Here is a 15,475-nt window from a genome sequence, read left to right as displayed (position 1 = left end):
CCTGTGAACCCCGGGTCACTGAAGTGGAGCACACGAACTTAACCACTACACCACTGGGCCGGCCCCTATACTTTTCAGTTTTTGACAAATATATTATTCTCTATTCAAAAGATAAAATAAAATAATTGATTCACAAATAAAAATCTCACCCAAATAGACCTTAGAAACCAGAACATTGCAGAAATTGGAAGTATGATATGTAAACAGAGTTATCAAAATCTCTCTTCTTTACTAGAAAGGTAAGGTTATTTCAAATATAGAGTAATACATGGTGAAAAAGTCAAGACTATGATAAGCTACACATGTATATTATGAGATCATGAGCAAACACTAAAAAAACAAAACAAGGGGCCTGCCCGATGGCATAGTGGTTAAGTTTGTGCACTCTGCTTCAGCGGCCCAAACCTTCGGTTTGCAGGTTCAGATCCCGGGCGTGGACCTATGCACCACTTATCAAGCCATGCTAAGGCAGGTGTCCCACATATAAAATGGAGGAAGATGTTAGCTCAGGGCCAATCTTCCTCAGGAAAAAGAGGAGGATTGCCAGCGGATGTTAGCTCAGGGCTCATCTTCCTCACACACACACACAAAAATACACTCAAATTTTTCCAGTAAAACCACAAGAAGGTAAGAAAAGAGAAACAGAGAAAGAAGAAACAGAAGGAACAAACAGAAAACAAATACAATCAACGGTCACTTAACAACGGGGATATGTTCTGAGAAATGCATCGTTACGTGATTTCATCATTGTGTGAACATCATACAGTGTACTTACACAAACCTAGATGGTATGGCCTACTACACATCTAGGCTATACGGTACTAATCTTATGGGACCACCATCATACATGCAGTCTGTCGTTAACCAAAACATCATTAAGCTGCGTGTGACTATAATAAAATGGCACATTTAAGCTCTACCATATCAATAATTACCTTAAATGTAAATGATCTAAATACATCATTTAAAAGACAAAGACTGGCAGAGTAGATTAAAAAATATAACTGCACTATATGCTGTCTACAAAAAATTCACTTCAAATACAAAAACGTAGGTAGGTTGAAAGTAAAAGGACGGGAAAAGACATACTATACAAACATTGATCAAAAGAAAACAGGACTGGCTATATAAATAACAGCTAAGTAGACTTTAGAGTGAAGAAAATTATTAGAGAAAATTGGGACACTAAATAATGAGCAAGAGGACCTATCCACCAAGAGGACACAATGTTTCTAAATAGGTATGCACCAAAGATGCCTCAAAATACACGAAGCAAAAACTGAGAGAGCTATTTTTGGGGTATTCAAGCCCAACAATCATAGTCGAGAACTTCAACATCCCACTCTAACCAACTGGTAGAACTACAAGATAGAAAATTCAACAAAGATATTGGAGAACTGAACAACACAATCGACCCAGATGAGCTAATTTATATATACATAAAACACTTCACCCAACAACAGAACAGGTATTTTTTCAAATGCCATGGAACAATCATCCAAGTAGAACATATCCTGAGCCAAAAAACAAACCTCAACAAATTTAAAAGAACTCAAATGATACAGAGTATTTTCTCTGACCATATGGAATAAACTAGAAATCAACAGCAGAAAGACCACAGAAAAGTCTCCAAACGCTTGAAATTCAACAACACACTTCTAAGTAATTCATGGGTCAAAGAGGAGGTCTCAAAGGAAATTTAGAAACACACAAACTTGAATGAAAATGAAAACACAACAGGTCAAAGTAAGTGGGATGCACCTAAAGCACTGCTGAGAGAAATTTACGACATTTATTTCTGTGAATGTACACATAAATGCTCAAGGTTTAGGAAAGAGAAAATGTTTTTACTCAATAATCTAAGTTCCTACCTCAAGAAACTAGAAGAGCAAAGTAAACCCAAAGCAAGCTGAAGGAAGGAATAGTAAAGACAATAAAATTGAAAACAGAAAAATGATTAAAAAGATGAAACAAAAACCTAGTTCTTAAAAAAATTCAATAAAATTGACAAACCTCTAGCAAGTCTGACAAAGAAAAAGAGAGAGAAGACACAAACCATCAATATCAGGCATGAAACAGGGGACATTAATTTAGATGTTGCAGCCATTAAAAGGATAATAAGAGATTACAACCAACAACTTTACACACATAAATTCAACAACTTAGAAGAATTAAACCAATTCCTTGAAAAGCACAAATTACCAAAACTCAACCAAGATGAAATACATAATCTGAATAGTCCTATAAACCATTACAGAAACTAAATTCATAATTTAAAAGCTCCCCAAAAAAAGACATCTCCAGGCCCAGATGATTTCATTGGAGAATTCTACCAAACATTTAAAGAAGAATTAACACCAATTTTATACAATCTCTTCTAGAAAGCAGAAAAGGAAGAAAAGCTTCCAAACTCATTTTATGAGGCCAGTATTACCCTGATACCAAAACCAGACAAAGGTAGGACAGAAAAAATAAAACTACATGCCAATATCTCTCATGAAAACAGACACAAAAATTCTCAACAAAATGTTAACAAATTGGGTCCAGTAATGTATAAAAAGAATTATACACCATGACCAAGTGGGATTTTATTTCAGATGAACAAGGCTGGTTCAACAGACAATCAATCAATGTAATCCAGCATATCAACAGACTAAAGAAGAAAAGCATGATGATATCAATGACACAAAAAAAGAGCCTGCCAAAATCCAACACCCATTCATGATAAAAACTCTCAGAAAACTAGGAATGGAGGGGAACTTCCTCAACTTCATAAAAAGCATCTACAAAAAACCAAAAGCTGACATCATACTTAATGATGAAACATTGAATATTTTCTCCTTAAGACTGAGACTAAAGCAAGAATGTCTGCTCCCTATACTCTTATTCAACATAATACTAGAAGTTCTAGCCAATCTAAGAAGATAAGGAAAAGAAATAAAAGGCATAAAGATTAGAAAAGAAGAAATAACACTGTCCCTATTTACAGATGACACAATTGTATATATCGAAAATCCCAAGGAATCTATGAAAATACTCCTGGAACTAATATGTTAGCTTACCAAGGTCAAAGGCTATGATCAACCACATTTCTGTATATTAACAACAAACCTGTGAAAATTGAAGTTAAAATCACAATTCCATTTAAAATCACTCCCAGAAAATGAAACACTTAGATATAAATCTACCAAAACATGTACAAGATTTGTATGCTGAAAACTGTAATACACAGATGACAGAAGTCAAAAAAGACCTAAATAAAAGTAGAGACATACTGTGTTCATGGACTAGAAGACTCAACAAGATGCCAATTCTCCCCAAACTAATCTATAGGTTTAATGCAATTCCCAGGAAAATCCCAATAAGGTTTTAGTACATACAGATAGGCTTAATCTTAAATTTATATGGAAAGGCAACAGAACTAGAATAGCTAAACTAATTTTGGAATAGAAGAACGAAATGGAAGGAATCATTCTATCTGATGTTAGGGCTTACTATACATAGCTACAGTAATCAAGACAGTGTGTCACTGACAGGGAGACAGACACAGAGATCAATGGAACAAATGGAGAACATAGAAATAAGACCCACACAAATATGCTCAACTGATTTCTGACAAAGATGCCAACACAATTCAATGGAGTTTGATAGCCTTTTCAACAAATGATGCTAAAGCAATTAGACACCCACAGGCAAATAACGGATCATGGACTTACACGTAAAAAATAAAACTCTAAGACTTTTAGGAAAAAAAAAGTAGAAGAAAAACATTAGGACCAACAGCAAGGCAAAGTTCTTTGACTTGATACCCAAAGCATGATCTATAAGTAGAAAAACTGATAAACTGGACTTCATCAAAATCTGTATTAATGAACAACCAGGCCTATTATTGGGATTTTCTTAATAACAAATTCCTCCCCTAACTATGTTGGTTAGATTTCTGAAATCAGTGATGGTATAAGACTCTACAATTGAGGAACTTAAGACTTGGAAAAACAGGTTTAGAGGACTGAGGTTTTGCGTAAATCTAGAAAAGATTTATGAGCATTTTTACATGGAATAAAATAGAATCCAAACTACCCAATAAATATATAATATCATACAGCCTTTATTAGCCATAATAGATTTTGTATAATCCCTACTGTTCCAAAGAGATGATTAAAAATCCATTTTCAGAATAAGACAAGGATGCCCACTCTCACCACTTTTATTCAACATAGTACTAGAGGTCTTAGCCAGAGCAATTAGGCAAGAAAAAGAAACAAAAGGAATCCAAATCAGAAATTAAGAAGTAAAATTGTCTCTATTTGCAGATGACATGATAGTATACACAGAAAACCCTAAAGAGTCCGACAAAAAACTTGGAGAATAAATAAATTCAGTAAAGTTGTAGGATACAAAATCAATATACACAAATCAGTTGCATTTCTGTACACTAATAACAAACTATCAGAAAGAGAAATTAAGAAAAAAATCCCATTTAAAACTGCATAAAAAAAATAAAATACCTAGGAATAAACTTAATCAAGGAGCTACAAGACCTGTACGCTGAGAACTATAAGACACTAATGAAAGAAAGTGAAGATGACACAAATAAATGGAAAGACATTCCATGCTCATGGATTGAAGGAATTAATATAGTTAAAATGTCCATACTTCCCAAAGCAATCTACAGATTCAATGCAATCCCTATCAAAATTCCAATGGTATTTTTCACAAAAATAGAATAAACAATCCTAAAATTTGTATGGAACCAAAAAAGACCCCAAATAGCCAAAGCAATTGTGAGAAAGAACAAAGCTGGAGGCATCACACTTCCTGATTTCAAACTGTTACAAAGCTATAGTAATCAAACAGTATGGTATTGGCACAAAAACAGACACTTAGATCAATGGAACAGAATAGAGAGCCCAGAAATAAACTCATGCATATACAGTCAATTAACTACGTCAAAGGAGTCAAGAATACACAATAGGAAAAGGATAGTCTCTTCAATTAATGGTGTTGGGAAAACTGGATGGCCATATGCAAAAGAATGAAACTAAACCACTATCTTATACATACACAAAAATCAACTCAAAATGGGTTAAAGACTTGAACATAAGACCTGAGATCATAAAACTCCTAGAAGAAACTGTAGGGGGTAAGCTCCTTGACAGAGGTCTTGGCAATGATTTTTTGAATTTGACACCAAAAGCAAAAGCAACAAAAGCAATAATAAACTACTGGGACAACATCAAACTAAAAAGCTTCTGCTCAGCAAAGGAAATCATCAATAAGAAAAGGCAACCTACAGCATGAGAGGAAATATTTGCAAATTACATACCTGATAAGGGGTTAATATCCAAAACATATAAAAAGTCATACAACTCAATAGAAAAAAACAAACATTAAAAAACGGGCAGAGGATCTGAACAGACATTTTTCTAAAGAAGACATACAGATGGCCAACAGGTGCACAAAAAAGTGCAACATCACTAATCTCACTAATCATCAGGGAAATGCAAATCAAAACCACAATGAGATATCACCTCACACCTGCTAGAAAGGCTACTATCAAAAACAGAAGAAATAAGTGTTGGCAAGGTTGTGGAGAAAAGAAAACCCTTGTGCACTGCTGGTGGGAAGGTAAATTGGTGCAGCCACTATGGAAAACAGTATGGAAGTTCCTCAAAAAATTAAAAATGGAACTACCATATGATCCAGCAATTCTACTTCTGGGTATTTATCTGAAGGAAACAAAAACACTATCTTGAAAAGATATCTGCACCCCTATGTTGACTGCAGCATTATTTGCAACAGCCAAGATGTGGAAACAACCTAAATGTCCATCAATGGATAAATGGATAAAGAAAACATGGTATATATATACAATGGAATATTATTCAGCCATAAAAAAAGGAAGGAAATCCTGCCACTTGCAACAACATGGATGGACCCTGAGGGCATTATGCTAAGTGAAATAAGACAAAGACAGACAAATATTGGATGATCTCACTTATGTGTAGAATCTAAATAAAACAAAAACAAAAAAACTGAGGAGAACAGACTGGTGATTGCCAGAGGCAGGGAGGTGTGGGGCTGGCTGAAATAGGTGTAGGTGGTCAAAAGGTACAAACTTTCAGTTATAAGATAAATAAGCCCTGGGAGGGTAATGTACAGCATGGTGAGTATAGTTAACAATACTGTATCGTATATTAGAAAGTTGCTAAGAGAGTGAGTATTAAAAGTTCTTATCACCAGAAAAAAAAATTTGTAACTATGTGTGGTGATGGATGTTAACTAGACTTACTGTGGTAATCATTTTGCAATATATGCATATATCAAATCATTATGTTATACACCTAAAACTCATACAATGTTATATGTCATAATTATATCTCAAAAAAATAATAAAATGTTCCTATCAAAAACAAAATAAAGCAAAACTGAAAATGTCGGTATCTTCCAAATTCCTGTTCTACCATATAAAGTCCAGATTTATTGGAGGAAAACAAATCCATTTTCTTGTCTTAAAGACAGTATTTTTTTAATCTCTCTGTGTCTCAACCTCCATCCTACCTACCTTTCTATACAATACTTTTATGATTCAATAACTTACAATAATTGACTCCTACCTCTGAGTTCCCACTGTGCTAGAAATGCTTTCAATAAACTGCTAAACTGTTATTCTATAAACCACAAACTTCTTCATTGTATGCAATGTTCTATAATCTTAGCAACTCTGCCCATGACAAATTTTATGCCAAATTCATAATACAGCCCTCTAACACAAGACTCCCCAGACTAATTTTTCCACTGCCCACTTCCCATAACCCCAGTGGGCCTCAGGGTATAGTTCTAAAATCTAGGTTTGTATTTATCAGCTTCCTTTCTCTCTTCTGAGAGTTCACTGAAAAAAACTCTTCCTGCTGTGCAAGCTGCTTTTTTTCCCTTTTCTATTCCCAAGTTCCAGTTCTCTTTATATAAGTATTTCCAACAGGATGGTCTCAAAATATATTTTGGAATTAAAACTCTGGTGCTTGAGGAAACTGTATATGGAAGTAAATCCATATATATTAGCAGTCTTCAGAGAACTGGTGACTGGGGAAGAATTACTATATTTTATAACCATTTTCCAGTTACCTGACTCCTGCTTGATTTGAATGGTAGGCTTGATACCAGGTGGCAAAGGAGACTGCTGGGGCTGTTGCTGATGAGATACTGCAGAAGGCTGGGCCACCTGTTGCTGTGTCTGTTGCTGCACTGGATGTAACTGCTGCTTAGGAGACTGTTGATGCTGTTTGGGAAACTGTGCAAGAATCTGAGTTGGGGCACCCACTAAGCTTTTGGGGGAAGGAAGTCTGGTTGATGCCATTTTGACTGCTGATGTAGATACACCTGTAGAAGAGTTAGAGAAAAGAGAATTTAATAGTAAAGCATAATTAAAGTTACTTCTGGTTATTGTAGTAGATAATAGTTTAAAGACTAGATAAATCAATAAAAACTATGATTTATTAAGCACCTAGTAAGTGTCAGATATAATATGTGCTATTTTACATATTTGATATCTAGTTATCAAGCTTGGCAAGGGAGGCATCATTGCTCTCACACTCAAAAAAACTAACTGATTTTCCCTTGGCGAAGAGTTAGAACGAAAGATGGCAGGATGTTCTCATATGTGTCTCTCAATAGATTTTCTGTTAGAAAATATAGGTTTTCAATGTGAATAACTTAAGAACAAAGCAAACTAAGTTTTGAATCTTATTTGTAATACATTTTTTCAAATATTACTTTTCAGGTTCTAAAGAGCCAATTTAAACATGGCATTAGATAAAATAATTCACACGGAAACATTCACCTTTTGAACTAGTATTTAGCACGGCAAAGTAGCTTTTCTATATCTCATTTCTAATAAGCTATAACATAAGGTCATTTCTTGAGAAGTCTAACTGGATCATTAAATAATCATGTGGAAAGTTAACAAGTGGACATACTCAATATACTCACAGCAAAAAAATCTTGATAATTTAAGGTTTTAAGACATTTCTTTTCAGTGCAATACTAATATTAGCATGCACAGATAAGAAGTACCAACAACTTCCACTAAAGATGTAGAGTTTGAGAGAAATTCTTCCCTCTGCCAGATTTTTCATCAGTAATCTTTTTGGTGAGGAAGATTGGCCCTGAGCTAACACCTGTTACCAATCTTCCTCTTTTTGCTTGAGGAATAGTGGCCCTGAGCTAACATCTGTGCCCATCTACCTCTATTTTTTGTATGTGGGACACCACCACAGCATGGCTTGATGAGTGGTGAAGGTCTGCACCCGGGATTCGAACCTACAAACCCTGGGCCGCCGAAGGGGAGCACGCCGAACTTAACCAGCACGCCGCTAGGCTGGCCGCCAAGTGATCTTCTTATAATTCATCAACAACTCAACAGGACTATTATCTGTAAATGAATTAATATTCCTAACAAAAAGAACCTGGAATATAATTCACCATATCAACTTTCTGAGCACTGCTGAAACAATGGAAAGAAATTGATAATTTAACAGCCTAATTATCAACTTATTAGGCTATTAACCTTCCTCCACTACACCCCCCCACCACAATTACATTGCATTACAGAAAAATTTAAAATAATATCACATTCTTATGTAAAATGTTTCTAGAGAATGATAAAGTTGGAGAAGAAACCTTGAGAAGTCACTCTGATTCTCTGGGCCTCAGTTTCCCCATTTGTTGAATTTTCCTTGCCCTACAAGGCTCTAAGGGTTGCTGTGCGGACCAAGTAAAATCACAGAGTGAAGAATACTTTGAGAGGAGACAAAAGGTGTAGTCAGAATCACCTGGAGGGCTTACTCACATTACTTACACATTCCCCCACCATCCCTCCCTGAATACTAGTATTTTGGAGATATATATGTGCTACATTGCTTAGCTGTACTGAACTAGATTATCTCTGGAGCCCCTTTTGGCACGAACATTTTATGACTCAATGACTATAAAGTATTATACAAATCAAAGATATTATTTTAAAACTATTTAAAAGCTTTAACCTTTATATTGCATCCATAATGAACTCTAGTATTAATTGAGGTAAATTTTGTACATGGGTAACTCCCTAACTAAACTATGTTCTCCATATACTTTTGATTAGGAAAAGTATCTGATGTAAAAGCAGTCAGGGTGATTTTAGAGTTAGAGAACTGTGTTCAATCATGCCTTCAACACCTAAACACATAATGCTATATGATCTGATTAAAGTACTTAATCTCTCTGACTATTTATTCATTCAGTAAAAACTTACTGAGTACATACTTTATGCTAAATCCTTGGAAAACTATTCTGCATCCATGAAACAGTCCCTACCTTTAGTTAGAGAAGACAATCAAATGATCACATAAATGTATCATCACAAACTGTAATAAATGCTATTTTTGTTTTAACAAGTAAAAGGTTCCTCTTCCTTTTGCCCTTTGCTTCCCAAACTATTCAGCACTAAAGCCATCAGGCGGCGCAAAGCAAGATGGACCAACAAGTGGTGGCTAAGCAGAAGAATGGCCAAGCGTGGGGTGTCAGAGCCCACTGCAGAGACTGGCCTAGCATGGGAGTCAGCGTCCAAGTAGGACAAGGAGGATGTCCACGCTGGGAGGAGATAAGGGGACCATGTGTAGCGTTAAAGCCCAATTAGAATAAAGAGGAGTTCCACGAGTGTGAACCACCTAGCACAGGGTCTGAAAGTTTGAGGAGGATGTCCACGGGAAGGGGGCTGGTACCAGAGTTCAAACTAGATGAAGAGGACTTCCGGGTGGGAGGGCAGCCTGGCACAGGTGTCAAGAGCTGAGCAGGTTGAGATAGGCAACCACGCAAAAGGGTGACATGCGCAGGGTATCAGAACTCAGGTAGAGTGAAGTAGGAGTCTCTAGGATGTCAGAGCCTGAGGGAAGTGAGGAAAGCATCTGCATGGAGGTGGGGGCAACAGCAGCAACAATGACATACTGGGGGACTGATAAGTATATGAAAGACAATGGAAGCTAGGTTTTTCACTATCAAATAAGGGAAGGGAGAAAAGTAAAATTAACAGGCAGTGTTTGACTGAAATTGGATATATCAGTATGCACCCATAGTTTTCAACATATATAAATAAATATAGATGTAAATATGTGAATGTGTGTATAAACATCCGTGTAAATGCACATGCATGCACACACACGCGCCCTAGCAATGAGCATATCTAGCACCCAGATTCTGGCTTCTAATTATTACTTCCCACTAAAAGGAACCAGGGCTTCTTGAAGAAATGGCTGATCCCAGGGCTAGAGCAGGAAAAGCACAAGATAAGCTTGGTAGATACATAGGCTTTTTTTCCCCTTCTTTTGCAAGTTCTTTAAAAGAAAACTGATTGTTTAAAGCAAAAATAACAGCAATGCAGTGTGGGGTTTATTACATATAGAATCAAAATGTATGGCAACTGTAGCACAAGGATGAGAGAGAAGAAATAGAAGTATGCTATTCTAAGATTCTAACACAATATGGGAAATGGTATATTATTTGAAGTCAGACTATTATAAATTAAAAATGTATATTGTAAGCTCTAGAGCTGAGTTCTTAACCCCCTGCCCCAGGATATTTGGCAATCACTGGAGACATTTTTTATTGTCATGACAGGGAAGGTGCCTCTAGTTATCTAGTAGGTAGAGGCCAGAAATGCTGCTGAACATGCTATAATGTCAGCCCCTCATAACAGAGAGTTATCTGGTCCAGAAAGTCCATATGTGAAGGTTGAGAAGCCTACTCTATATTTTAAAATAAAAATATATAGCTAATAAGCCAATGGAAGAGATAAAACTGAATCCTTTTTTTAAAAAACTCAACTCCTAAAGAAGACAGGAAAAGAAAAAAGAAACAAAGAACAGAGAGGACAAATAAGAAACAATTATCAAGATGGTATACTTAAACTCAATCATATTGACAATCACATTAAATGTAAACAAACAAAACACTTCAATTAAAAAGCAGAGATGGTGGGGCCGGCCCGGTGGCCTAGTAGCTAAGTTCACGTGCTCCACTTCGGTGGCCTGGGGTTCGCAGGTTCAGATCCCAGGTGCAGACCTATGCACCACTTATCAAGCCAGGCTGTGGCAGGCGTCCCACATATAAATTAGAGGAAGATGGACACTGATGTTAGCCCAGGGCTCATCTTCCTCAGCAAAAAGAGGAAGACTGGCAACAGATGTTAGCGCAGGGCTAATCTTCCTTACCAAAAAAAAAGAAAGCAGAGATGGCCAGATTGGACAAAAAAGTAAGACTTAACTATGCAATGTTCGTAAGAGATGCATTTTAAATACAAAGGCACAGATGCATTAAAATTAAAAGGATGAAAAATTCGATATATTGTGCAAACACTAATTATAAGAAAGTTGGAGTGGGTACATTAATATCAGAAAAGATAGACATCAAAACAAGCAGTATTACCAAAGAAAAAGAGCAATGTTTCATAATGAAAAGGAAGTCAGTTCATCAAGAAGATACATCAATCCTAAATGTGCATGCACCTAATAACAGAGCTCAAAATACATGAGACAAAAACTGACAGAGTTAAAGGGAGAAATGTTCAAAGCCACAATTATAGCTGGACATTTTTATACTCCTCTCTCAATAACTGATATAACAAGTAAAAAAAATAAAAAGGAGGACAATTTGAATTCTGTCAACCAATTTAATCTCACTGACATGCATAAGACCAAATGAAAAGTCAATTGTTTAAAAATCATTTATTAAATAATCTAATGCAGCATACACTCTTGGTTGCCTAATCTTTCTCCTCTGCCCTTTCTCCTTTCTAACAGAACCCTATTTTCTCCCCCACAAAGGATGCACCTTCCTGGGCACTGGCATGTAGTTTAGGAGAAGCTGGCCCCAAGCCAGCCCTGGAAGTCAATTCCTAATTGATCTAAGCCAGTCATGGTGGCCCTATTCCTTTTTGCCAGGGACTAGTTTAGGCTAGGGTATATGACACAGATAACAAGACATGAGGGGAATCTTCTCCTGGGGACTTCTGGGAAAGGTTTTCTCTTTCCTAGAACAGACTCAACAGAAGGAGATTATCCTGTGCCCATTGTCATATCTGGATGTGATTCATGGAACTGCTGCACTCATCTTGCAACCATGATGGGAGCTACCAGGGAAAAAAGCTGATGCACCAAGAAAAGCAGAGAAGGTGGAAAAAAATACTCCTTGATGACTCCAGTGAGCTACTATATAACTTAACTGGAACTTCCTTGCTTCTAGACTTTTGGTTTTGTGAGATAATAAATTTTCTTATTGTTAAAAACCAATCACTCTGTCAATGCAGATTTATGTAAAGTCATTCAATTATTTATTGCATTTTACAATTCAATTTAGATATTAACAATCTAGGGGCTGTGTAACAATTATTAAACATTTGAATGTCCAAAAGAATACAGGCTGCTGTGAATACCACTGAAGCAAACATAATAGTTCATATCTGGAGGAATTACATACAGTTCAGGCTACATTGGTAATTTTGAATAAATATGAATACTTAGAGTTTTAACATGAGGCCAAGAGAAAGAATGAGGCCCAAAAGACATCAAAAAACAACGTCATGTAAATGAAGTGGAAAGAAGGTACATAACTGTAAGAATATTACCTGTGTTTTATCTTATACACATAGAGATTAAAGAAAAAAATCAGGTATTAAGCAACTGACTGGTTAAATAGTATGCCATTCAAAATTTCTTTTAATCCTAGAAATTATACTCCCCTCCTCTTTTTTTAGTAAACAGGACGAACAAGGACTTAATATTGGATACATACTAGGGAAATATTCCAAGATGATATAGTTCAGGCAGCTAAAATACGGCATTTAACAAACTCTATGAAGAAATTTGAACCCTTTGATTTGGTAATCCTGCTCCTGAGCTGGTTTTAAGAAAATAGAGGGCTCAACTAAATACAAAAAATGTTCACTATAGTTAAATCTATAATATCAAAACCTGGAAATACTCTAAATATCCAACATTAAGGGAATAATTTAATGAATTATGTAATAGTAAGAGAAATATTAAACAGCACTGAAAATAATTAGGATAATTATAGAAAAATAGAAGAATGTTAAGGAAGCAATGTTACATGAACAAAGTATGATATCAAATAAAATACAGGTTTTTTATTTCAAATAAATAAAGAATATTCATATGGGTCAAAAGGCAATAACATATAAACGGAAAGTGCTGCTGTTATAGAGTGGTGGGATTACTGACAGGCTTTTGTTCTCTACTGTTCTCTAAAATTATTTAATCCACTAATACTTTCAGGTTTTAAAAAACTTGGATGCTCAATGAGGACCACATCTGAACTGACAGGGTTGGGGGATTTCATGCAACAGAAATGGAAAACAAGAACTGCATTCAGGGCCACCCTAAAGAAAATAAATACAGTGAAGAGAACAGGAGTATTAGTAGATACAACATAATTGGAAGCAACGTGTTACTTAGGTTGAAGTGGGGTCAAGGAGGGAAAATAAAAGGTCCACAGCAGACTCTCACAGTTATTGGGTAAATAATCCATGAAGTCCACAAAAGAATACGAGAAGAATGAGATGAAAGAAAATTTCTCTCACCAAAGCGAGAGAAAAGACAATGGCAACAAGAGTTATCTGAGAGACAGGTAGAATAAAAAGTAGAAAGGTCACAGTAATCAACGTGAGCAATAAACAACAGCCCATTCTTTGTTAATGAGGAACAAGAGTCAAATGGAATTAAGAGATATAAAAAAAGCTATTTACAGTTTCTGGTCTAATAAAATGCAATCCAGAGAGGCAAAAAAGGAAGAAGTCAAATATGAAGAAGCAGTCAACTAAAATAAACTATTTCCTTCTATACACACAAAGCACATTTCAACTATCACTTTCTCTGTATTACCAGCACCAGACTTATAACCACCAAATTAAAAATTATCCCTTCCAAACATTAAAGTGCACAGCCGAGTGTATGTTACCTTTTATCTAAGAAAAAGGGGAAATGTAAGATATACATATTTGCTTATATGTTAAAAAAAATGGAAGGATAAGTAAAAATCTACAGTAGTCCCCCCTTTTCCATGGGAGCTACGTTCCAAGACCTACAGTGGATGCCTGAAACCACGATAGTACCAAACCCACATGTAGTGTTTTTCCCCATACATACATATCTATGATAAAGTTTAATTTCTAAATTAGGCACTATAAGAGATTAACAACTTCTCTTTGGCATATCCGAATTGCCAGCATTGCTACTCTTGCGCTTTGGAGCCATTATTAAGTAAAATAAGAGTTACTTGAATACAAGCACTGCAATACAGTGACAGTAGATCTGATAACCGAGACTGGCTACTAAGTGACTAACGAGCGGGTAGGTAGTATATGCTGGACAAAGGGATGATTCACTTCTCAGGTGGCACGGAGCTGGACGGCGCAAGATTTCATCAGACTATTCAGAACAGCGGGCAATTTAAAACTTATGACTTGTTTATTTCTGAAATTTTCCATTTAATATTTTTGGGCTGCAGTTGACCATGGGTGACTGAAACCATGGAAAACGAAACCACAGGTAAGGGGGGACTACTGTAAAAGAAAAAAAGGTTACCTATCAGGGAATGACAAAACAAAGTGTAAGAATTGTAGATCAAAGGTAGACTCCTCAGAACACACCTTGTTTTGTAGATTTGACCTTGGAACTACATAAATATCCTACATAATTATAAATGAAATTAAGTCAAAAAATTTTAAAGTGCAATCCATAAAAACAAAACAAAATGAAACAAATTAACCTAACGATATACTGAATTAGAGCTTAACCACAGAGAAAAAAGTTATTTCAAGTGACTTTAAAATACAGTAATTTGACCATTTAACCCATTAGTGAGAATATCCTAAGAACCAAAAGAACCATAATAAAATCTTAAATTCTGTTCAGTAATCATACTGTTAGTCATCATATTGGTTTTGTTATTCTGAAACTATTATATATTACAGAGTAAATCAAATACATAATTTTATTAATCATTATGAACCAGGATTTTCAGTACAAGAGGACAAAAAAGATACAATTATACAAATAGAAAAACAAAGAAGTAAAAACCCATACTTCTAAATTGAAATTGGTAATATCAGTACAAACTGATGACGTATTACCTCCTTAAAATAAAGAAAAGGACTTTAGCTCTGTCTACAGAAAAGATCTAGAAACAATGACGAACCCAATAGTAAAGACCATCCCCAAAGTGCCCAGATTGTGGTGTCTAAACACCATTTCTCACTGAGAAACCAGGGCTCCTTAAAGAAATGTCTAATTCCAAATCTGGGGCAGAAAATGCGTAAGAGGAACCCAGGACATCTTGTCACACCACAAAACAAGAAAGCTATTAAGGACTAATGTGGTTGTGTCAAAAAAATTTAGGCGCTAACTTGAAGAGGCTACCTCTGGAA

At 35.7% G+C, this 15,475-nt stretch overlaps 1 protein-coding gene across 13 annotated transcripts in view; it reads right to left on the bottom strand.

Annotated features, from left to right (window-relative positions):
* The window catches only part of EMSY (EMSY transcriptional repressor, BRCA2 interacting), a 90,572-nt gene that overhangs the window by 45,349 nt on the left and 29,748 nt on the right, over positions 1-15,475 (bottom strand). For 12 of the 13 annotated variants that reach the window (XM_014790340.2, XM_087433475.1, XM_004434020.3 and 9 more), the window contains one exon: positions 7,126-7,380. The exons of the other annotated variant lie outside the window; for it this stretch is intronic. In XM_014790340.2, coding sequence (XP_014645826.1) covers positions 7,126-7,380 — 255 coding nt within the window. The remainder of the gene's footprint in view (positions 1-7,125; positions 7,381-15,475) is intronic. 13 annotated transcript variants of the gene reach the window in all.

The sequence above is a fragment of the Ceratotherium simum genome, chromosome 7 (assembly GCF_057802395.1).
Source record: "Ceratotherium simum simum isolate JZ-2026a chromosome 7, ASM5780239v1, whole genome shotgun sequence".
Lineage (NCBI taxonomy): Eukaryota > Metazoa > Chordata > Mammalia > Perissodactyla > Rhinocerotidae > Ceratotherium > Ceratotherium simum.
Note: the sequence above shows the minus strand (reverse complement) of the source record. Positions and strands in the feature narration are given on the sequence as shown.